At 44.4% G+C, this 23,653-nt stretch overlaps 1 protein-coding gene across 1 annotated transcript; it reads right to left on the bottom strand.

The window, feature by feature from the left end:
• Positions 1-7,734: 7,734 nt before the first annotated feature.
• On the bottom strand, positions 7,735-12,709 carry LOC110697354 (probable E3 ubiquitin-protein ligase ARI8). The gene is made up of 11 exons (XM_021874736.1): positions 12,608-12,709; positions 10,446-10,570; positions 10,048-10,159; positions 9,817-9,955; positions 9,382-9,554; positions 9,102-9,206; positions 8,833-8,915; positions 8,315-8,413; positions 8,138-8,225; positions 7,944-8,033; positions 7,735-7,821 (listed from the first exon to the last, which is right to left on the bottom strand). Exons 1-11 carry the CDS (start codon positions 12,707-12,709, stop codon positions 7,735-7,737), a joined length of 1,203 nt encoding a protein of 400 aa, XP_021730428.1.
• Positions 12,710-23,653: the final 10,944 nt, after the last annotated feature.

Raw genomic sequence — 23,653 nt, 5'->3', positions numbered from 1 at the left:
ACCTCTTTCCCCTTTTCAGGAGTTACACATTTTAAGAGCGGCTGGAGATAACCTTTTCGGAAGAGTTCTTCTTGGAATATTTCAAAACTGGCGGCCCGTTTTTTCAACAAAGCCGCCTCAGCAGGAGCATTCGGCAGAGTGCCGTGTGCTAAAAAATTCCGGATGACGTCCATCCAGGTAGAGCTTCGGTCCAAAACTCCAATGGGATCATGCTCAATACTTCTCTTTTCCATGACTTCCTAGAAGACTGACCTAGGCGCATCACATGTGGCGGATGATGCCAGTTAGGACAATGCATCCGCATGATTGTTTTCTGACCGGGGCACCTGACTTAGTTTGAATTCGTCAAGTGTCCCGGCCTCTTCTTTGACCGCCTGCAGGTATTTGATCATTGCCGGATGGGTGGCTTCGTAGTCACCATTGTATTGGCTGACGATCAACTGAGAGTTTGAACAGGCGTCAACCTTTCTCGCCCCTGCTGCCTTACACATGCGTATACCGGCTAGCAGGGCCTCATACTCCGCCTCGTTATTTGAGGCTTGAAACTTGAACCGTAGTGCGTATTCATAAGTATCCCCTTCCGGAGATTTGAGAATTACGCCTGCACCACAGCCGTTCATTGTAGAGCTCCCGTCTATGTTATCCGGCTGGATTGGCCTTGTCATTTCGACGATGAAGTCGGCGAACGCCTGACCCTTCACTTCCTTTCTAGGCTCGAAGGTGATTTCTAAGCTTTGAAAGGCGATTGCCCATTTCAGAAGCCTGCCAGATGAGTCCAGGGTTGTCATTGGCCGCTTGAGGGGTTGGTCGGTATAGACCACCACCGGATGTGCCAAGAAGTATGGTTTTGACTTCTTGACAGCCATGAACAGAGCGAGGCCAAACTTCTCAACCATGGGATACCGGAGTTCTGCGTTCCGGAGGACATAGCTTATGAAGTAGACCGAGAGCTGCGTGCCGTCTCTCTCAGCAAGGAGAACGATACTGAGGGCATGATCTGAGGCGGCTAAGTACATATACAACACTTCACCGGTTAAGGAGCTAACCAGCCGCGGTAACGAGTGAAGGTGTTCCTTTAATTTCTGAAATGCCGCCTCAGCATTCTCCCCCCATTCAAATCTGGTCTTCTTCTTGATTGCTTGGAAGAAGTAAAGGCATTTGTCACCTGACCGGCTCAGGAATCTTCCCAAGGCAGCCAGGCAACCGATAAGTTTTTGGACCTCTTTGATGGTACGGGGTGACTTCATGTCAATCATCGCCTGTATCTTGTCCGGATTTTCCTCTATTCCCCTTTGATCAAACAAGAAACCGAGAAACTTTCCAGAATCAACACCAAAGACGCATTTTTTGGGATTTAACATCACTTTATGCCGTCTGAGGGTTGAGAAAGTCTCCCGGAGGTCAGCAAGGTGATCCGCCTGTTGCTTGGATTTGACTATCATGTCATCAATGTACGCCTCTACATTCCTCCCGATTTGATTAATGAAGACCGTATTAATCATCCGTTGGAAGGTAGCAGGCGCGTTCTTCAACCCAAACGGCATCACCGTATAACAGAACAACTCTTGATCAGTGACGAAAGCCGTCTTTTCTTGATCTCTTTTCCACAAGGGTATCTGATGGAAGCCGGAGTAGGCATCCATGAAGCTCATCAAGGCATGAACGGCTGTTGAGTCAACCAGACTGTCAATCTTAGGAAGCGGATAACTATCCTTTGGACATGCCTTGTTCAGATCCGTGTAATCTACACACATCCGCCAGGTACCATTCGGCTTCTTGACAAGGACAACGTTTGCTACCCAATCTGGGTAGTAGCATTGCCGAATGAACCGGGCATCAAGGAGCTTCTTGACCTCGGCGGCTGCCGCCTGAGATCTTTCTTCGCCGTGGTTCCTCTTCTTTTGCCTAACCGGCTTTTTCTTTGGATCCACGGCGAGTTTGTGAGCAGCAAGATCCGGGTGTATACCTGGCATCTTGTCCACTTCAAAGGCAAAGATGTCTTTGAATTCTTTGAGAAGTTGGTGCAACGCTACGCCCAACTCCCCTAAGGCAACCGTCCCCACCTTGACAATTCTCTTTGGACGGCTGTCATCCAGGATGAGGTCAGTGTTTTCACCAGCCGGTTGGGGACGGAATTTATCTGATCGCTCCCTAATCAGTGATTGCTATTTCTTGCCTTTTTTGGCGGCCAAAGGATGGTCCGCCTTTCTTTTCTGGCCGGCTGCTAAAGGAGCAGGCCCGGCTTCCATGCTTTCTCCAACGAGGGTGGGTTCCTTATTGATGCCGGCTGTATATACAGTCGGCTTGACGACTGTGAGGTAGCACTCCCTCGCCGTCTTCTGGTCACCGCTCATGGAACCCACCATCCCATCATCCCTCTCAAATTTGATCAACATGAGGGAGGGGATGATGACTGCCTTGGACTCGTCGAGGGTTGGACAACCCAAGATTATGTTGTAGGCGGTCAGTTCCTCGACAACCAGGAACTTGACCACCATATGTCTTCCTTCCCCCTTCTCACCCATCCGGATGGGTAGGTCAATCCTCCCAACCGGATGCACAACTCCTCCCCCAAAGCCAACCAAGGGGCGAGGAGCTGGCTGCATGCTACCAGGCTTGTATTTCAGCTTTGCTAGGCACTGGTAGCTGATGAGATCAGACGAGCTCCCGGTATCTATAAGGATACGACCCACTCGCTGATTGGCGACCTTGCATTCTACGACCAGGGGGTCGTCATGAGGTCGCCGGACCTTGCCCCGGTCCCTCTCGGAAACGAGGACTTCGGGGAAGGTATCCGGCGACGCCTGGCCCTCATCCACTGAGTTGACCAGACGCCGGATGTTGTCTCTAGCCCCCCGGATGGTTGGGCCCCCTCCGGCGAAGCCGCCTGCTATGGTGAAGATTTGCTCTTCATCCGTATCAGAGATGGCAGTCGGCTTCTTGGACGGATGCCCTTTGCTTTGCTTGGCTCCGCCCTTGGGATTCACTACATAAGACCTCAGGGCCCCTTCATCAGCCAGACGGTCCAGTTGTCGCCTAAGGGTATACCAGTCACTGGTGTCATGGCCAATTTCCTCGTGGAATTGGCAATACTTGCTCTTGTCCCGGCTGTTGACGGGACTTTTCATTGGAGCCGGTCTCTCAAGGGCCATCCGGTTCCTTATCTCCACGAAGATGGAGGATGGGTCCTTGTTGAACTCGTACTTTGGGACGTACGGCTGCAACTCTCTTGCTTTCTTCTGGGACGGCTGACCAGGACGGTCGGCTGCCCAGACTTCCTTTCTCTTGCCCTTATCTTTTGCAGCAACCGGCTAGGCAGGCCGGCTGTCTTTTATGTCGAACTTTTTAAAGTCCGACGGCTGCCTGATGGAGCACAGCTCTGTCGCCTGTATATAGGTTTCAGCCTCCATCAGGGCTTCATGAAGGGTAGAAACCCTCTTCTGGACGAGGTCAAACTTGAAAACTGACCCGTCCTTCAGACCCTTGAAGTTGTCTGTATAGGCAACCTCATCCGTCAGGTCGGCTATCTGAATTCGTGTCAGATTGAACCGCCTGACGTAGGACCGGAGTCCTTCCTTTTCCCCCTGCTGTATTGCCCCTAGATCGAGGCTGGTCTTCTTGGCAGGAATGTTCATGGAGAAGTTGGACGTAAAGAGATACGCCAACGTTCTGAAATTGTTGATGCACCCGGCTGGGAGGTTGCCAAACCACCTCTGGGCTATGCCCTTGAGGGTAGCTGGGAAGCACTTGCACCAGACGACGTCATCCAACCCCTGTAGGTACATGAGATTGGTGTATGCCATGAGGTGGTCTTCTGGGTTGGTGGTACCGTCGAAGGTACCAACCAACACATTCTTAACCTTGGCCGGCTGAGCCGCCTCGGCTATTTCTTGGGAGAAAGCTGACGGCTGCTCACCCAGGTTGAGCAGCCGGAGCTGCCAGTCGGCTGACTGGATTGGTTCCGCCTGACCTCCAAAGAGACTCGGCTGCATGTATGGGGATCCATAGGGCATGTATGGCGGTTGGGGCGCATACGGTGCCGGCTGGATCATTTGAGGGCCAGTGCGCGCGGAAACTCTGAGCGACTGACTTCCTCGATTTCTCCGAATACTTCATTGAAGTATTACGGAAGCTGTCTGGGAAGGTCGACGTGGAAGCCGACTCAGACAGCTGTTGACTTCTCCTTTCCTGGATTAAAATCCGGGCGTCGGAGTACGTCTTCTTGGACCCATCCGACTGTACTTGCCGGATGGCTTTCCGTTGCCCTGATTCAGGGAAACGGAGCCTTGAAAGATCGATTTGGGGCCCATCCGCCCCCTTCCGCTTAGGGTGCGGAGTAGGCACCCGGTCTTTTACTTGCTTCTTCCCGGAGGGAGAAGCTTTCTTTGCCGCCTGCCCCCTCTTTGAGGGAGAAGGCTTCTTAGCCGCCTGACCCCTCTTGGAGCCAGTAGACTTTTTTATTATGTCCGTGATCTCCCCCTTGAAACTAGTCATGAATTTCATGAGTTCGTCTCGGGTGACGGGGGCTGAGCCCTCCGCCGCCTGGGGTACCCCAGCAGGCTGGCCGGCTGGGGGGTCATGGACTGCATCCAATCCCCGTTCCCTTATTTCTCGAGAACGGGTGCGTCGTGACCTAAATGACCCGTCTGGGGCCATATAGGTGTCGACATCGTTATCGTCACCACTGCCTGGATCCGTGTGGACCTCGGCTTCGACCATAGGTCGTTTGCCATCAGCAAGCGGTACATAGTCAGAAGTCATCTTGGAAGTACTCTCTCCACAGACGGCGCCAAATGTTTCGGGGTTTTTTCTGTGTCCTGCGGGAGAGTTACAATTCCGAGACTGGCTTGCTGACCGGCTGTACCCTGCAAAATAATGAAACTCCGGTTGGGTGGAGTTCCGCCTCCGACGATCAAATTAGAATACGTTCAAAGTGATTAATGCGGAAAAGTAGATGTTTTCTCTCTGATTCAGAGAGAAATAAATGCTTGTTTGCTTTTTTGTTTTTGTTTTTTTTTTGGTGTTTAATTTTCTGGATGCCCCATAAATAAGGTATTTTCCTCTATTTATAGGGCAGGGGGAACAGTGTCCCTGCCAAATAAGGGCTTGCCACGTGTCAGCCTGGGATTGCCTCCCATTGGCCCTTTCTGGGGCTGACACGTGTCAGCCTCTAATTGGGCCACGTGGCATAGGCAATTTTTACCCTAATCACTAAATGCATGATATAAACTTCCAAGAGTAATTATTAGCTTCTAAGAAAAATAGGGCTAATTCCATTAGATAAGAACAAACTTAGCTTAGCTTTCACCAAAGATACAAAAGTACATTATATTTCAATAAAAATCATTAACTTTCTCTTCATGTACGACATCAATCTTTTCTTAATTTTTTTCCTAGAATTTCTTTATGTTCGTCCTGTTTTCTTTCGAATTGGACGTGTTCACATTCAATTTATCCCTCGTCTAAAAAGGTAATCCACAATCATATATTAATAATATTTGTTAAGTAGTTGATTATGCTTTTTATTCACTAATCACTACTGTAATTACTTTTCAGCATCCTCTATTTCCCTCTTAGTCCAACACATCATGCACTATACTTAATCTCGAATCTTTTATAACGCTATTAGCCTATTAAGTGCATCCTAAAATATTTTATTCAATTGTATGGTCTTTTGGTCATTTCAAAAGTTTAAAATGAGCAAATAAAATACCATTACATGTTTAATGTTTTGTACTTTTACTCTTATTTTTAAGTGTCCCAATTTGATTGACATATTTTTCTAATAGGTACATACAATTATTTTGAGATGAATGAATATATATCCAAATCAAGTAATAAGTTCAATATCAATGAGATCTTGGCTTAGATGCCTAGTATGTATTCAAAACAATTAGCAAGTTAAAAAATGATCCAACATTTATAGTACTATTGGAATTTTTGAAGCCACACAAGTTTTGACCGTGAATATTTTGTTTGTTATAATAACAGTTGAAGGGAAGAAATCTGAAGTAAAATGAAGGGATGAAAAGTGATTTTTTTTTTTTTTTTGATATTTGGTTTAATGAAAAGAAATGAAAGATAAAGAAAGGAACTTTAATTGACAACTTTTAATTTTCACTGGCCTCTCAAATCTTTTTAATTTTGGAAGGAAAAGAGCTCGAATATTTGTGAAGGGTTTCATTTCCCTTTGTTCCTTAGTTCCGTATTTAAAGTCATCTCATTAATAGAACAAAACATGAAAACCTAATACTTCGTATAAGACTTTTATTTTCTTATATATCCCTTTGCCAAATCCCCTTTACAAAAAAGGGCCTTACAAAGATACTTATTTGATGCTCTTTGCCCACCGTCTGATTTCTGTTCGGTACTTGTATTTAAATTCAAGTACAACCAAGTGTATATAAGACATGTAAATTAGAAAATGGATTTCTTTTGATAAATGCAGCCTAAACGAGGCCCCCCTATCACCTTATAGTAAAGCACAGCCCAAAATGACATAACTTCCACAAAATCAAAGATAATATTATGGTAAAGAAATGAAGGTTCCAAACTCACAATCTAGTCTTGTTGCAATCCACCAACACAAACAAATTGTCTTAGAGAAATTATTCTTCTAGGAATTATGGTATAAACCATAACAATTCCTAGCAAACTAAAGAAAGGATTGGCTAAATAATAGTTTTACCAACACAAATGAGAAATAGATCTAATGATAGCACATATCACAAAGGAAACCAACAGGACCATTCTTCGGAAACTGACAATAATCACAATTCTTGTTGACTGGCTGTTCAGGAGTGTCTTCAATACTAGCAGCTGTTGTAGTAATAATTCCTTGTTCCAGACTCTTGATGCCCATCAGATCGTGAAGTGTCTTCAGATCCTTAATCCTGTTCTCTATGATCCACACCATGTTGTCATAGTAGTTTCGAGCCACACTGTATGAGTCAAGTCACAATATGTTAATAATTCTGAATGTAACGAAGAAATCCGAATAAGAATATATTCATGTAGATGATAGAATTAGGCTATTAAGCTTGTAATTACCCTGTCTTCAAACACAAACGATCACGAATCTCTGAGAACTGAGGTGGCAGTTTTTCCATATTGAGTACTGCTGTCAGCTGAGCTTCATACTGATAAAGCTGTTCCACAACAAATTCAGCATGCCCTGCAGAAGATTTACAAAGATGATTAAACTAAAGGAAGTAACACTTAGTCGATAATATATCAGAAATAAGCAGCATACTCATAATAAACTGTATGAGGTTTCTTCTGTCTGTTTCATAGGGTGGTATGTAGTACTCAGCAACATGAGTCCACTTCATAACTCGCTTACAATCTGCGATCTGTTTGCAAGAGAAAAGGGAAAAGAAATAAGGTAAATGCCATATTATGATTTCTCCATTATGATTTTTCTTAAGAATAGTATTGGGACTCACCTGCATCCATGCATCAGTATAAAAGCTAAGTTCTTTTTCAGTTAGGCCTGTTTTATCAGCTATTGCTTTGAGCTGCAAATTTCATAAAGATGAGACTTACATACAAGTATCTATCAAAATTTTGAGGAAATAGTAATTTTATTAAGGAAATGCTTATATTTGTGTTGAATGAAAATTTGTAATACTTAAGTGCCGATTCCATGGAATAATGCAACATTAAATGTACAAAATCATACTTAAAATGTTAAATTTCAGAAAAAGACTAATAGTGGACAACAATTTTCGGAAGCTAATGAAAGTACAACATACAAAATTTGGAAAGTCTCACCTGGCCATTTTTTAGCTTATAAAGTTCTTGCCTAGCCGCTTGTAAGTGCTGCAAGGAGAGCCAATGAATACAGGGTTACTCTCTGAACACTGCCAGTTTACTTCAAAACTAAGTTTAAGCTCTAGAAAAGATTCCAAGAAATGGCAAACGCTCTATAGTTAGTTAATTACCATTTCATTTGCCATCCAGTGATTGTAGCTATTAGTATACTTGTTAAGGCTCTCCTGGGCTATCCGTCCTTTCTCTTCTCTATCATCATTCTATAAGATCAGGAAGGATAAAATGGCTCATAATAACAGCCTGTTATAAAAATAAGTAATCTCTAGCTAAAAGTTCTTCAGTGAGGAATGAAAAGAGCACTCACCTCTACTTTCTGTTTCCCCTTAGAGCATGTGTGTTTGAACTCGTCACCATTCCATGAACCATTATCTAGCCAAGATGCACGGCACAGCCTGAAAGTTATATCAACATATTAAATGCATGATGGAGAAGAATATAGATAAAAGAAATCAAATTTGTGACAGAATTGTCATGTATTTACTTGCAAAAGTGATATTCACACGATGGACATTGCATACGCTTATGAGTTCCAGACATTTCAAAGGAGCTTGGGCACCCTTTCATGTTTGTGTTTGACTTACTGTAAAACAGTAGATAAGTTATCAGAAACTCATCAAACTAAAGCAAATATTACAGGTACAATTACTACAATATCATCGAGATCATATACAGATGCGACAAAACACCTATAATAAGTACTATACGTAACATTACTATAAACAATCATATAGAATCAATCGTGTTCCAAGGAATAAGATCAGGATTAGTAATATCAAGAATAATTGCAGCGTTCAGTTCATGTTTTCTTTAACTGAAACTGATTGTTACTGATTAAGAATGATTTTACTGATCAAAGCATTAAACAGATTGAAGCTGATTCACTAGTGTTATTTGTTTTATGGAATCACTAATCATCAAAACGCCGTAATACAGAATATTGTTTGAATTAGCTGAAGAAAAGAGGCCCTTAAATTCCAAGTCACAGGGATGATGTCATACCAGTTTTCACTCTGCACGACGCATTCCATAGTCCAGTTACAAAAAGTTGAACAGGCAATTGGCTGGTGAGCTTCCTTGGCACACTGTAAAAAGGAAAACTTTGTAACTAAAACAACCAAACTCTGCTCTTCAGAAATTACTAAGAATCAAGTCAATTGGTAAGGGCATTTATCGATACACCTGTTTCTTTCTCTGTTAACTATATATTCCATGTATAAATCTTCTATAGTGTACTAGAAAACAGTTAAAAAAAAAACCTAAAGTCTCACCTTCCAGCAGAAGGTATGGGTGCACTTACAAGTCACCTTGGGGTGGTTATTACCAGTAAGAAGAATCAAAGCATTCTTACATCCAGGACCGGGACACCAGTTAGCCTATACATGTTTCATTGAAGCGATTAGAAACACACAATCACACAAAATTTTTTTTGCAAAAGAAAACTATCAGACATAAGGGTCTCAGGATCTTTCTGACAGCAAAATAAATAAAGAAATTAACCAAAGAGAATGCATGTTTAAGATTATAGAGCAACATAGAAATCTCACGCACCTTTAAGTTATACTGGATATAAGATTTCAAAAATAAATGCGCATATTTCTCCTTGTCATCATCAGAAGCCAGCATGTTAATCATATCTTGACCAACGGCAGCTCTGCAAGAAGTATCAGGACATCGTAACAGTAGGGGTGGCACAGTTTCTTTGAGTAACGTCTCAATATAACCTACACGGAAAATAGAAACATAAGTTGATGAAATATGTTTAAGATCACTACAAATTGAACAAATCAACTGATGCCTTCATGCCTTGGACCTAAGGATTACTCCGTATAATGATAGAAATACACATGAAAGATATCATCATAGAAATTTATGTTATTATTAGATTTATGTAAATATAATTGTGAATTAATTTTGCAAATATCTAATCTAATCTACATAACTATATATAGTTATGTTTTAGCTATGTATCGCATCAGAACTGACCTGCCCAGCAAGTATTGCAGAATAAATGCCCACAAGCAGGACCAGCAACCAGCTCCGGAGGAAATTTTCCCAAGCAAATCCCACAAGTAATCTGTCCAACAAAACTCAAGCTCCTTAGGAGGTTTTCAACAATGACAACCTAACATAGAGTCACGGAAAATTTGACACACTGATACTATAACACATAATATACAGGTTAAGTGAACATTTTTACATCAAAAAGTAACTTACATCCTTTGTATTAGATGATCCAGCTGCATCAAAGGAAACGTCTATAAGACCAAGGTCATCACGGAGCTTCTCCCCTTTTGAAAACCATGCATCAGGTATTGCGCTAACATTCCTGTCAATCAGAAGATATCAGTGATTTTTCCTCAGTTCTCAACTAACTCCCCCCCCCCCCCCCCCCCCAAAAAAAAAAAATATAAATAATAACACAGAATGAATCAGTATAAGCAGTATGCTATGTTGAAATGAGTAATTGCATTTTAGAATAAGTAAGTAAGCTGTAACACTAGATTATATAAATTGCCTCCACTGCTTTAATAAAATAAGCGAAATTGGCCAAGTCTAAATATATTAAAGCTGTAGGAAATTAAAGAGAATAAACCATTATTATAGGACTTTACCAGCTAAAATGAAGCAGCAGGATAGCAGCTTCAGCCCTTGGAACTGAAAGTATATCACAGATACTCGCGATGGCAAGTTCTTGACGTTCATGAATTTCAGCTTGACTCAGGACTTCATAAGCTTTCTGAGCATCATGATAAAAATGATTACAGTTAGAATTATAAATCAAAGGAACCACAGATCAGTAAAAGCTGTTCTGTTCTAAACTAAAATTTCTTTTTATCAATGAACTTTAGTTTAATTCTCCTAGCTAGGTAATCTTCCATGCTAAAATTAGACTTATCACTATTAATCGAAGCAGTACATGATAGCGTGTATGAAGCACCTGCATCCACGCGTATATTAGGGAAACAAATCATTTACTTACCATTGATACTTAATTTGAAATTTGTTAAACAATGACAAAGATTAAGTCACATAATTTAACACCTAATCCAAAATGATCATTCCATATACTGTGTATTACTACACCCATATACATCAACTTAACCTGTAGTCCTGTACTCCTGTTAACATTTTCTGACTCACAAAATCACAATTGCTGCTTTTGTTGCACCATGTTACTACACACTATTTATTCAAAACAGGATATTGTTTAACCTATATTCGGCGTTTTATTTACAAGTTCACAGGACTGTTATGCTACTACGAAGCCACAGAACAACATGATAAAAGACTTAAACCATGAGTTATTATCATGTTATGTTATAAATCTTATAATCATTCATCCTATCCTTTCCTTTACTAAAAATGCTAATCCTAAGTTCATAAGCATCTATTATGCTCGAACTGTATAATTACAATTTTAAGACACACAAATATAAACCTCTTCACCACAAAAAAATAAAAGAGTATAAAGTCTTGATCAGATTCATGAAGAAGCCTAAAGGGTCTAGACAACATACAGTTTAATTATGTAACATCTGTAGATTTATACTATTGTATAAGACTCAATTTTTGGTAGTCGTGTGAACACGGGTATATGTCTAAGTGTCGGACATGGCCAATTTATGTAAATTCCCCCCAATTTGATAAAAAAAATTGTCTAATTTATTCCTTCCCCCAAATTGCAAACCCTAGATCTAAAAGCATCTAAGATGCAAAAATACTTAAAATTATTAATTCTACCACACAAACAAATATTTATAGTATGATTCCATTCATGGTAATGTTTATTTTGTAGCATATGTATATTTATATTGTGAGACTCGACTTTGTGTACTTGTGTGTTGTGTATGTCTAAGTGTCAAACATGGCTAAATAATGCAAATTTCCCGATTTAATTCAAAATTGTCAAAGTTATTACTTTCCCTCGAAATGCAAATTCTAGATCCAAAAGCGTCTAAGATGCTAAAACCACGTAAGAAAAATCTCTAAACAAACTCTCAAAAAGACATACCTCGCCACAAAAATAAAGATTTAGAGTCTCGATCTAATACATGAAGCTAAGGAGCCTAATGGTCTCTAGACAATAGAGTTACCATTTGATTAGCGACTTGAGTTTTGGGTATTCTTGTAGACGTGGGTGTATATGTCATAAGTGTCACACACAAGTATACAACTGTTTCGGTAAGATGGGGGCCTTCGGCAAGCCCTTTTAGGGTGGAGAAGAAGAGTCTCGGTCCAAAGAATGCTGGAGCCGAGGGTATTCAGCACAGCAAAGAACACGTAAAACTGGCCTCGGGGGTTATGCCGAGGAAGGCCCCTCCAATGCCGAAATCAGTACGGTACTTTTAGAGAGAGAGAGAGAAAGCTATGCAAGAGATTAGGTGCTTGAGGCTAATTGTGGATAGATGTAAAAATAGATGAAAGGCTAGCTTTTATACCTTTGCTCAATAATGGGGCTTGGGCCCTTGGAGCCAAGTGAGCTTGCCACTTGGATTGAACTTTTGACTGACTTGACATTGGGTTGGAGAGTTGAACCTTGCTTTTGGGCTTTGGATTGAATCATTTGTGGACCAGATCCAATTGAGAATAAATTAGACCCAAACAACTTGCCCCCCAGACCCGGTTTGGAAGAATAACAAACCGGGTTTTGACTTGCAAAATTGGAGGGAAGCAAATGATGACAACTTTAATTAGGAGAAGCTGAGAGGTTACTGATACTAATAACCGTTAACTTGGAGGTGATTAGAAGTAATAGGGAAGTGGAGGAGATTACTGGGTCATTAATTGGAGGAGAACACGAACAGTTATTGAGTAAAGTGGGATTAATGGGGTTATTAGTGGCATGAACTCCGAAAATCTTGTTTGCAGAAGACATTTAAGCCACTCGCACCTTAATCCTTGCTCACTTTAATCATTTTCGCACAACTGACCCAGCATTTCGCTAAGCTTTCTTCATTACCCAAATTTGTTTCTCCCATATTCCCAACAATCCGAGGCTTTTAGGTGAAATTCGTTGCTTCGAACTTGAAGATCGGCGAATTCCGCACCTGATTGAGGTAATTTTTTCTGAAATTTCCTCAGCTTTCTTCGACTTTCGAACTGCTTTCTTTGCTTTTAACTTTTTTCGAACTTCCGTTCAATTGGAAATGGCCGGCGACCGGGGTAAGGAACCAGTTAGGCCCGAGTCGAGTGCCGAGGAAGAAGAAGAGAAGGTGCCGCAGTTAATTCTGAGGCGGATTCGTCTTTTGGCGATGATGCCTTTCCTCAGCGGCCGAAATCCTAATGCCAAGATGGGATCAACCGTTGTTTCTAGTGGCCTTTGACTAGCGTTCCTCCTGCAGATTCAGCTGAGGCCAGTATCTCTGGCCGAAGTGAGGCTTCGGCGTCAAGGCCGTTGACTCTCGAGGAACGGGAGTGGACTGACATCAGAGAGAATGAGGGCATAATGAACACTGCGCCCTATTCTTGGTGGATTGAGAATAACGCCCAGTAACGTTTTGCCGAACAACTCGCAATCTACTACGGCATCATGGAAGAGGATGGTTACTAGTGCCGAATGCCCAGTGCCAGAGATAGGATTCACCGACCCCCACCTGGGTATATCAGGGTTTACACTCGGCAATTACAGTATGGGTTTCGGTTTCCTGCCTATTTCTTCGTCATAAAGCTGCTGAACGGATACAATATATCCCTGTCTCAACTGACTCCAGTGAGCATCCGAAGGATTATGACCTATCTCTGGGTCTGTTTATTTTGTGGGTATGAGCCGAGCGTGCACTGTTTTTGCTTCACTCACAAGCTTATGCCGAACACCCGGTCTAACAAATGGCATGGCCCTGGGTGGTGGCAGATAGAGGACGAGAAGGGGTTTCTTTCGTCCTATCCGAATGACACTTCGGATAAAGATTGGAGGGGGCAATGGATCTGGATCAGAGCCCCCTCAGATGGAGAACATCCAAATTACTTCGGCGGCCCCCGATATCTAAGGAAGCCAAATTTGAAAATGGCTAGCATCGGTCCTGATGAGTTCACCGATGCTGATCATCGCCAGATGGAGCTATTTGGCCAAAATTGGGTGTCTGGAGCTACTGGGCGAATGGCAAATGTGCCGAGCACCTGGTTACCTTGCTGTCATTACATCTTCCAAGAGAAGATGCTCGTTGTTGTCGGCCTCAGCCGAAGATACCAAGGCGGTAAGGGATTCGGCTGGGGCTGAAGTCTTTTTTATTCTTTATTGCTCTCTAACTTGTGATGCTTAACTCTTTAAGCCGAACTAATTTTTGTTCTTCTTGACTTTCCAGAGCTGTACGAAGAGAGCTCGGGCATCAGCTATGAAGTTCTTGGGATCAGCGGGGAGAGGATTCCGATCACCAACACGCCGAAGATTACCAAGTCTAAGGATCGACCCTTTTCCCTACATCCGAGGAAACTTCAGGTTGTCAGCGCTCTTGAGTACCAGAGGCAGAAGCCTTGGTATAGGAAGATCGACCCCTTCTTTCTTCATTCAGCTGAAGAAGGCGCTGCTGCTACTATTGCTGCTACAGCCCCTCTGAACGAGGCAGGGCCTTTTACCTCAGCTGCTGAGCTGAGAGGAGAAGTCCCGAAGCAGAAGAGGACTCCGAAGACGAGCATCTATTGGCGACTTTGGTGAGTTTCAAATGTCTTTTCAACTTGTGAAAAATTGTTTAGAACTTCGTCTACCTTGCTTCTTCTACTCGAACTTTTCAACTTTTTTTTTTTTTTGCTTATCTGCTTGTACTGGTCCTTGCCCCCCTTTTCTCTTCTGCTGCAGTCTGACGAAGAAAGGAAGAACCAGTAGACCCAGCCCGAACATTTCCTATTTCTGAACCTTCTTCAGATGAAGGGACGGCGGGCGAGAGGAGAAAGAGGAAGTTTGTCAGACCTGGGCAATTTCGGGCCCCAACTCTCCCAGAGAAAAGACCTCGGCTCGAAGAGGTCCAGTAAGAGGAGGCTACTACTCCGCCCCCTGATGTCCTGGATGAGGGGGTAATTAAGCTGAGAACGTCCCCTCCCTCTACGGGCCATGTGGCCGAAGACTTCTTCGAAGAGGTTCGGAGAGAAGCTGATGCGCTGATCGTCCATGCTGAGGACGAAGCGCTTGATGAAAATATGGGACAGCCGAAGAAGGCCGAGGTAGAAGTCGAAGCAGAAGTGGCTAAAAACAATGAAGTGCCATCTACCCCGGCTGCTGGCTCCTTTAGGACTTTCCAGTCCTCTGAGATGGGGTTCGGCTCAGCCCCCTTGGTGCCTGTTCCTAAGCATGCTCGGAAAATCTTTAAGTCTAAGCGCATTTCGGTGACCAAGTACTTCGGCGACACCTCGAACTTTCCTGAGCTAGACAGGGCCAGCGCATGGCTGGTAGGCGCGGCGTCTGGCGCATCCGAGCCTGCTAAAGTGCCGAACCTATTTTTGGAGAACCAAAGACTGCTGATGCAGGTGAACCTTCGTACTTAATTTTTTTCTAAGTATTTCTTTCACTTTTGCACCAAATCTCTCAAGTGTTGAACTTCGGCTAACTTGCTTGTCTTATTTTTTCCAGGTCGTTCATAACCACTTCCTTGCTGTGGAGATGAACGACGAGCTAAAGGCCAAAGTTGAGAGAGCTGAAGAGGCTGAGAGTCAAGCTCGGTCTGCCGAGCTAAAGTAGCTGAATACCGAGGATGAAGCCTCAGCTCTCAGGGCAGATATGCAGACCATGAGTGCCAACTTTATCTCCTTCTGCCAGGATCTAGAGCAGACTGTCTTCCCATGGCTGGACGAAGGTCATGCTCTGATACAAGAGTATGGGGCCGAAAGCCTTGCAGACTTCAGGGCCCGCATCGAGGAGGGAGTAAGGAAGGAGGTTGAGACTCGGCTCCTTTTGGTTGAGGACCACCAGAATCAGATTGCTCTTGTTAAGGAAGAGGCTGAGAAAAAGCAATCTAACTTGGAAGCTGAAAACAAGAGGCCGAAGGACGCGCTGAAGGCAGAGAAGGATGAGGTTGCCAAAGCCAAGACTGATCTTGAAGCTCAGAAGCTATTGGAAACTCGGATTTACACCGAGGAAGAATATGCTGAGGGCTTCGAGAATGGCTTCAAAACTGCTCGGCGGTTGGCTTTCCACGTTGATCCTGCGATTAACTAGGACGTGGCCGAGGGCTGGTCTATGGATTCTGATGATACCCATATGGCCGAGGCCAGCCCAGTCGAAGTGGCTTTCCTTGTCCGCTAAGCAGAAGCTGAGGCTCGGGAAGGAAGGAATGAAGAGGCTGAACAAGAAGTTCCAGTTGCCCAGCCTGCCTCGTCCTCAACCGAAGCTGCACCTTCTCAAGTTCCAACTGCAAATGCAAATGCAGATGCTGAAGCATAGGAACTCGGGCAGTCGTCTTCAGAATCATGCGAATCAACCTGTACTTAATTGATGGATGTCGCGTCTACTTTTGCCTTAGTTTTTGCTTTCAGCTTGCTAGAATTTGTACAAACTTCTATTACTTTTTGCAATTGTACTTCATTTGGAAGCTGTGCTTTTCCGCTTTGTGGGCGATTGCCGATATTTAGAATTTTTGCTTTGCCTTTGTTTATGACATTCTGAAACTCTCATTCTATGTTTATGAATTTTCTCAGCTTTCTTCTTCCATTGCTTGCCTTAATGTTCTTTGTGCTTTAGTTGTTTTCCTGAATTTCTTCAAAATTTAGCTAAGTGTAGAACTTCGGCTTGGAGATATACTAAGCTGAGAATTCACTTTATCTGATAGTGCACTGTCTTTGCTTGCGCTTCTTTTTCCTTACTCGTTTTTACTCGGATATTTCAGCTTGTGAAAATTTTCTCCAAGTACCAAGCTTTGGCTAGGAACTTGCCAAGTGAGTGCCTCTTGCCCCCCTAGAAATCTAAAGATGATGTCTTCTGAATTCTGGGATAATTGCCTTTATTTCCTCGGTATAGCCGAGGATCTTGCCTTGGTGAAAATTTTTGCAATATTTCTGCTCATTTCGCTTTCTCTCTTCTATTTTTGTTTTCAAAAGTTCTGATTTCTCGCTCAAGAGTCCTGGACTCTGAGAGCAATACTCTTGTGACACTTTGAATTCATCCGAGGGAACGACTATTCGAAACACGATGCCGGGGGAGTGATCTAACCGAAGTATAAGGTATCACTATGCAGTACTTCGGAAATGCAATCACCACCCGGAACTGATTCATCCGAAGTACAAGGCATCACTATCCAATACTTCGGGGCTTTATCAGTCCCTATTTTTTAGGCTATGTTTCAAATGCGCCTATGACCTCTTTGCCTAGAGGAACAGATTCATCCGAAGTACAAGACATCATTATGCAATACTTCGGGCTTTTATCTTTTATCCTCGTCTCGGCAGGTTTTACGGATTGCCGAAGTACGATGCATCATTATGCAATACTTCGAACAACGCCGAATGAAAACCTTGAATTTTTGCAAAAAAACCATAGAAGATAGAGAAAATAGAAATACATCTGAATTTGAATAGATGATGACTCAAAGGCCTTCTCATTGATAAGAAACAAATGTACTTACATAGATTGTTCTTCCCCGAAGGGATTTACACATGATATTTTTTGAGTACATCAGCCTTCCAATGGTTTTTTAGCTCGGTGCCATCCAACTGCCAAAGTCGGTATGTGCTTGGCTGAAGCTCGTCATATATTTCATAAGGTCCCTCCCAAGTTGCTGAGAGTTTTCCATGAATGCGGCCTTTTTGCACAGCAGCAGTATTCCGTAGAACCAGGCCTTTGACTTTGAGAAGTCTTTGGTGAACTCTTTGGTTGTAAAATTTGCTGATTCTCTGCGTATATGCAGCCATTCTATCCCGAGCTGAATCTCTAATCTTATCCAGGAAGTCAAGGGACTCTTTCATGAGTTGCTATTTTCCTCGGCTGAGAAGAGATTTACTCTTAGACTTTCTGAGCCAATTTCCACTGGAAGCACGGCTTCGGATCCATACACCAACTCAAAAGGTGAATGCCCCATCGCTTCTTTTTCTGTTGTCCGAAGTGACCAGAGGGTTCCAGGAAGTTCCTCCATCCACTTGGATTTTTGATCTTCAACTCTCTTCTTGAGAGCGTCGAGGATTTACTTATTTGCAGCTTCGGCCTGACCATTACTCTGTGGGTGACAAACTGCAGAATATGCCAATTTGATGCCAAACTGGTCCGTGTACCGCTTCAGCGGCAGATTATCAAATTGCCTTCCATGATCAAAGACAAAAACTTTCGGAATCCCGAAACGGGTCTTTATGTTCTGCCATATGAATTTCCTGACAGTTTGCTCTGTAATGTTCGAAGCAGCCTCGGCTTCGATCCATTTGCTGAAGTAGTCTATACCGACTATCAGCCACTTTTTTTGAGCCTCAGGAAATGGTCCCAATATATCCAACCCCCATTGAGCAAATGGAAGAGTATTCAGGATTGGCTGAAGATCTCGGGATGACCGATGGATAACCGGTGCAAATTTTTGGCACTTCTAACATTTTCGGACCAGGTCCTTTGCATCTGCGATCATGGTTGGCTAGAAGTACCCAACCCTTAGTGCTTTATGGGCTAAGTTTCTTCCCCCTATGTGGTTTTCCGCAGATGCCGAGATGAATTTCCCGAAGGATGTAATCTGCATCTGTTGGACCCACGCATTTCTATAGCGGGGAAGAAAAGGGCTTTTTCAGAAGTTCACCCCTGAAGACAACAAATCTTGAGCTGATTCTTTTTATCTTAGAGGCTAACTTTCGGTCCTCGGGGAGCTCATCCCGAAGTTTGTAAGCCAGGATGGAATCCATCCGGCTCGGTTTTTGTGCAGTGCAGCATATGTTAATTGCTTCTGCCACGCTTCTTTCTTGGCGCACCTCCACATATACAGATCGGTTCAACTCGGTTAAAGTTGAACTTGCAAGTTTGGAGAGTGCGTCGGCTTGAGCATTCTGACCCCTTGGGATCAGCTCCACTTCGAAAGTTCTCAGCTTCGCCATAAGCGCTTTGATCTTTGCGAGGTAAGCCACCATTGAAGGCTCTTTGGCTTCATATTCACCTCTGACATGATTTGCGATGAGCTGAGAGTCTGTTTTTAAACAGACATGCTCGGCTTCCAACGCTATGCATAACTCTAAGCCAGCAATTGCTGCTTCATATTCGGCTTCGTTGTTCGAAGCTTTGAATGAGAATTTTAGTGCATATTCGAAGGACTTGCCTTCGGGAGAGGCTATGACGACCCCTGCCCCCGAACCATTTACGGTGGAAGATCCATTCGTGAAGACAGTCCAAATTTTCTTTCCTTCGTCAAGTGTCTCTTGATAAGAACACTCGGCTAGGAAATCTGCTAAGGCTTGCGCCTTGATAGCTTCCCTCGGCTGGTCACTGATACTGAACTCGGTGAGCTCGAAGGCCCACTTCGTTAGTCTACCGGATTTTTCCACCTTGCCGAGGACTTTTTCTAGCGGCTGATCAGTTAGGACTACTATTTGATGGGAATCAAAGTAGGGTCTTAACTTCCGAGCGGCTACCACTACTGCGTATGCAACTTTCTCGAGTAGGGGGTAGCGTTTCTCGACATCTGTCAGAGTGTGGCTGACAAAATAGATCGGCTGCTGAACTTTTTCTTCTTTCTTTAGCAACATCGCGCTTAATGTGGCTGGACCGACCGCCACATATAAGTACAGAGTTTTTCCTTCAGCTGGTCTTGCCAGCGTTGGGAGTTGAGCCAAGTGCTCGCGGAGTTGCTGGAAGGCTTGCTTTTGCTTGTCTCCCCAGATGGGCTCTTTTGATTTTGGGAGCTTGAGCGCTTTGAAGAAAGGTAGCCCTTTGTCCGAGGCTTTTGAGATAAACCTAGACAGAGCAGCCATTCTGCTAGTTAGGCGCTGAACATCCCTCCTTGTCTTCGGCTCAGGGAGATCGAGGGCTGCTTGAACTTTGGCGGGATTAGCATCAATCCCCCTTTTACTGACCATGAAGCCGAGGAACTTGCCTGACTTCACGCCGAAGACACACTTCTTCGGATTCAGCTTCATTTGATGTTTGCGAAGGGTGGTGAAGGTTTCAGCCAGGTCCGTAACATGGTCCTTTTCTTCTTTGTTTTTGATAATAGAATCGTCAACATAGACTTCCATATTACAGCCTCTTTGCTCGGCGAACACCTGATCAACCAGCCTTTGATATGTTGCCCCCGCATTTTTCAATCCGAAGGGCATCATTTTGTAACTGTACACCTCGGAACTTGTAACGAAAGTCGTTTTTGCTCGGTCATCAGGATGCATGAAGATCTGATGGTATCCAGAAAATGCGTCCATGAACCTGAGCAGGGCATGGCCGCTTGTCAAATCGACTAGCTAATCGATCCTCGGCAAGGGATAGAAGTCTTTAAGCTTATGAGAGATGAGGTTCGGATCAATCCTAGGCATTTCTACTGCCGAGAATGCGAACACAACTCTGTTGTCTCGAAGGAGTTGGATTAGTTCAGCTCGAACGTTTGGTTCAAGTCCTAGTCCAATGCTGACACCTTTTAGAATTTCCTTCGGCCAACTCTATTGATTCAGTCTGATTATCCAGTTCCATAGCTTTGGCACTGGACTCCTCGAATTCTGGCCTGCTATCAATATCAGCAGGCTTTCCAGACTTGGGCTGATCTTCTGAGTCTTTCGGCTCAGATGAAGAACTAGCCTTTTCACCCCCAGAAGCTTTTTCTTTGACTGGGGTTCCTTGGGCCGAAGCACTTAAGCCTTTAGGCTTTTTGGCGCTACGGTCCCGCTCTTTTTCCTCCTCATCATCCTGGTCGCTGCGACAACCCTTGGATGGTTTGAGGTGGTTACACCTTCAGGCTTCTTTTTGGCTGCCCTTTATTTTTTCGGAGTGTCCCTCGTCCGAAACTTAGATCATCGTTTGATGGTACATCGAGACAAATCCTTGAATGTCGTGAATGAGGGTTGTCCCCATGATCACATTATACATAGAGGGAGCATCCATGACTAGAAATTCAGCCATGATGTGCTCCGCACTGCTCGGCCTTTGCCGATGGTGATAGGAAGAAGGATCTTCCCATCTGGATATGATGAAGAGCCATTGATCCGGATATCGAATAGGGTACCAGAGTTAGGTTCTTGGCTTCTATCTTCAGCTGGTCGAATGCTCCCCGAAAGAGGATATTCGCCCCGCTGCCGTCGTCGACGAGGGTTCGCCAGACGCTGCGGTTTGCGATGCCCATCACTACACCAATGGGTCATCATGGGGGTACACCACCCCCTCACAGTCTTCAGCTGTGAACACGATGTTCGGCACCGGAGACTGAGGCTGTCGAAGCTCTGCATGATTTACTTGATGGGTTAAACCCCTCAAGTGGCGTTTGGCTGCGCTTCGGGAAGTTCCCCCGTAAAAAAACAAGGATGTCAAGGGTGTCCTTGTCTTGCTGTTTGTCTTTTTTCCGGAGAAAGTCTAGATCTTGCCGAGGGTCTCTCTCGGCTTTCTTATCCTCGCGGCGATCCGCAAGGTATTTCTTCAAGTAGCCTTTTCGGACCAGATCTTCGATCTTATCTTTCAGCTGGAGGCAGTCCTCGGTGCGATGTCCAGGAGACTCATGGAACTCGCACCATCAGTCCTTGCCTTCTGCTTATGCCATGATGGCAGCTGCCGAGGCTTCTTGAATCTCCCCTCATCCCTTGTCGTGCTGTAAATTTTAGCGCGAGGAAGAGTGAGGGGAGTGTACGAGTCGTATCTCCTCGCGTAGGGGACAAACATCTCTTTCTTCGGCTCAACAGCCGAGGACGGTTACTGAGGCCTTAACCTTCCCTTTCCTCGGCGCCAGGCCTTCAGACAGTTGTCCTTTCGATCTCCCAGTCCCTAATTGGGACTGAGATTTTGCCTTGTTCCATTCTTCGGCTCGGATGAATTTATCCAAGGCGTCCAAAGCTTCCTACAAGGTCTGCGGGGGATGCATGACCATAAAGTCAAGGAACTTTCCATCTTACAGACCATTCCGCGGTGCAAATACAACAAGTCCTTGGTCCAGACTCGTAATTCTAGACGACTCATTGCTGAAGCGAGTCAGATAGTCGCGGAGGCTTTCATCCTCAGGTTGCTGCAAACTCATCAGTTCTTCAATTGTTTTCTCTCGGCGATTAGCCGTAGAAAACTTGCTCTTGAATTTGTTGGAGAGGTCCTTCTAACCAAAAATTGAGCCTTCTTTTACCCCTTTGGTGATCCATGATTGTGCAACACCTTTGAGGGTTGTTGGAAAATATTTACACCAGATAGCCTCGAACCTGGGGTTAAGATACATGTGCCTCTCGTAAGAGACAATGTGATCCTTTGGGTCTGAGGTACCGTCATAAGTGATGTGCGCCGGTATTTTCGCCGTTGGCACATGCTCTTCTAATATTCAACTTTGGAAGGGCGAGCTTGTAGGGACCATAACGGCCTTTCCCTTATGCCTGGCCGAAGGGACCTCGCTTCTCCTTCTCAGAGAGGTGGAAGTGGTTTTCGTCCCTGGCCGAGATAATTCAGGGTGCGACCCGGTCTCTTCTGGGAAGGTGAGGCGGCTATGCACGTTCACCTCCCTTGAGCCTAAGCGTTTGTGAACGCTCTGTGAGCATACTCCGTGTATTCGGAGGTAGTGTTGCTGCTCCGGAAACTCATTGAGTTCCGAGATTCGGAATGGTCAAAGAATTGTGGGTTCTTCTTCCTTTCCTTGCTGGAGTTCCATGTGTCCTCCTGCCACTTTTTCTCGAGCTCCTGGTTGGATGGAACTTGTCCATCCTTCTCTTGACCGATTCTTCTTCTCAGGTGTCTCGGCTGAAGAGATGGTGACTCGGGAGGTGTTGGTTGGAGTTGACCCCCTTGGGCCTTAAGGAACTCCATGCAGACCGCCACGGCCCTAGCCACTTCCTCCGTAGAGGGCCTCGAAGGAGGGGGTTTTTTCAGCTGGGACCTAGAATGCCAGCTGTTTTGTGGCGGAGGGCTCCTCGCATTAGACCCACTCGGCCTAGGCGAAGTTGTTGGCTGCCGAGTATGGTGCGAGGGCGAGTCATTTGAAGCTTCCCTTTCTTGAGAACTGGGAGCTCTTGAGGCCTCCCTTTCCTGAGAGTCGGGGGCCCTTGAGGAAGGATAGGATGGCTCCGGTGACAGGGAAATCGGTTGATGTTCCCTCACCGTGATCATGTCCCTACTCCTCCTTGAGGGGGTAGGATCGCCCCTCTTTTTAGCAATTTAGATGCTTTTGTCACTCTTAGTCATGTTTTTCGCTATGAGTGATGAACTTTTTGGCGTGATTTTTTGCATCTTCCCCACAGACGGCGCCAAATTGTTTTGGTAAGAAAACAATGGGGGCCTTCGGCAAGCCCTTTTAGGGTGGAGAAGAAGAGTCTCGGTCCAAATAATGCTGGAGCTGAGGGTTTCCTGCAATGCAAAGAATAAGTAAAACTGGCCTCAGGGGTTGTGCCGAGGAAGGCCCCTCCGATGCCGAAGTCAGTACGGTACTTTAGAAAGAGAGAGAGAAAGCTATGCAAAAGATTAGGTGCTTGAGGCTGATTGTGGATGGATGTAAAAATAAATGAAAGGCTAGCTTTTATACCTTTGCTCAATAATGGGGCTTGGGCCCTTGGAGCCAAGTGGGCTTGCAACTTGGATTGAACTTTTGACGGACTTGACATTGGGCTGGAGAGTTGAACCTTGCTTTTGGGCTTTGAATTGAATCATTTGTGTACCAGACCTAATTGAGAATAAATTGGACCCAAACAACAACTATTTAGGGTCGAATACTATGCGACTCGACTTTGGGTACTCTTGTAGACAAGGGTATATACGTTGTAAGTCTTA

This window comes from Chenopodium quinoa, unplaced genomic scaffold, assembly GCF_001683475.1.
Source record: "Chenopodium quinoa cultivar QQ74 unplaced genomic scaffold, ASM168347v1, whole genome shotgun sequence".
NCBI classification, from domain to species: Eukaryota; Viridiplantae; Streptophyta; class Magnoliopsida; order Caryophyllales; family Amaranthaceae; genus Chenopodium; species Chenopodium quinoa.
The sequence above is the reverse complement of the archived record's forward strand: the minus strand, read 5'-3'. Positions and strand labels throughout refer to the sequence as shown.

Excerpts from the sequence above, each read along its gene's own strand:
- LOC110697354 (XM_021874736.1), bottom strand. The coding sequence starts at position 12,709 with ATGTCTTCTGCAAACAAGATTTTCGGAGTTCATGCCACTAATAACCCC. Across the intron at positions 10,571-12,607 it reads CTCCTCCAATTAATGACCCA|AAAGCTTATGAAGTCCTGAG; the intron begins GTAATCTCCTCC and ends CATGATGCTCAG. Across the intron at positions 10,160-10,445 it reads CTGCTGCTTCATTTTAGCTG|GAATGTTAGCGCAATACCTG; the intron begins GTAAAGTCCTAT and ends TCTGATTGACAG.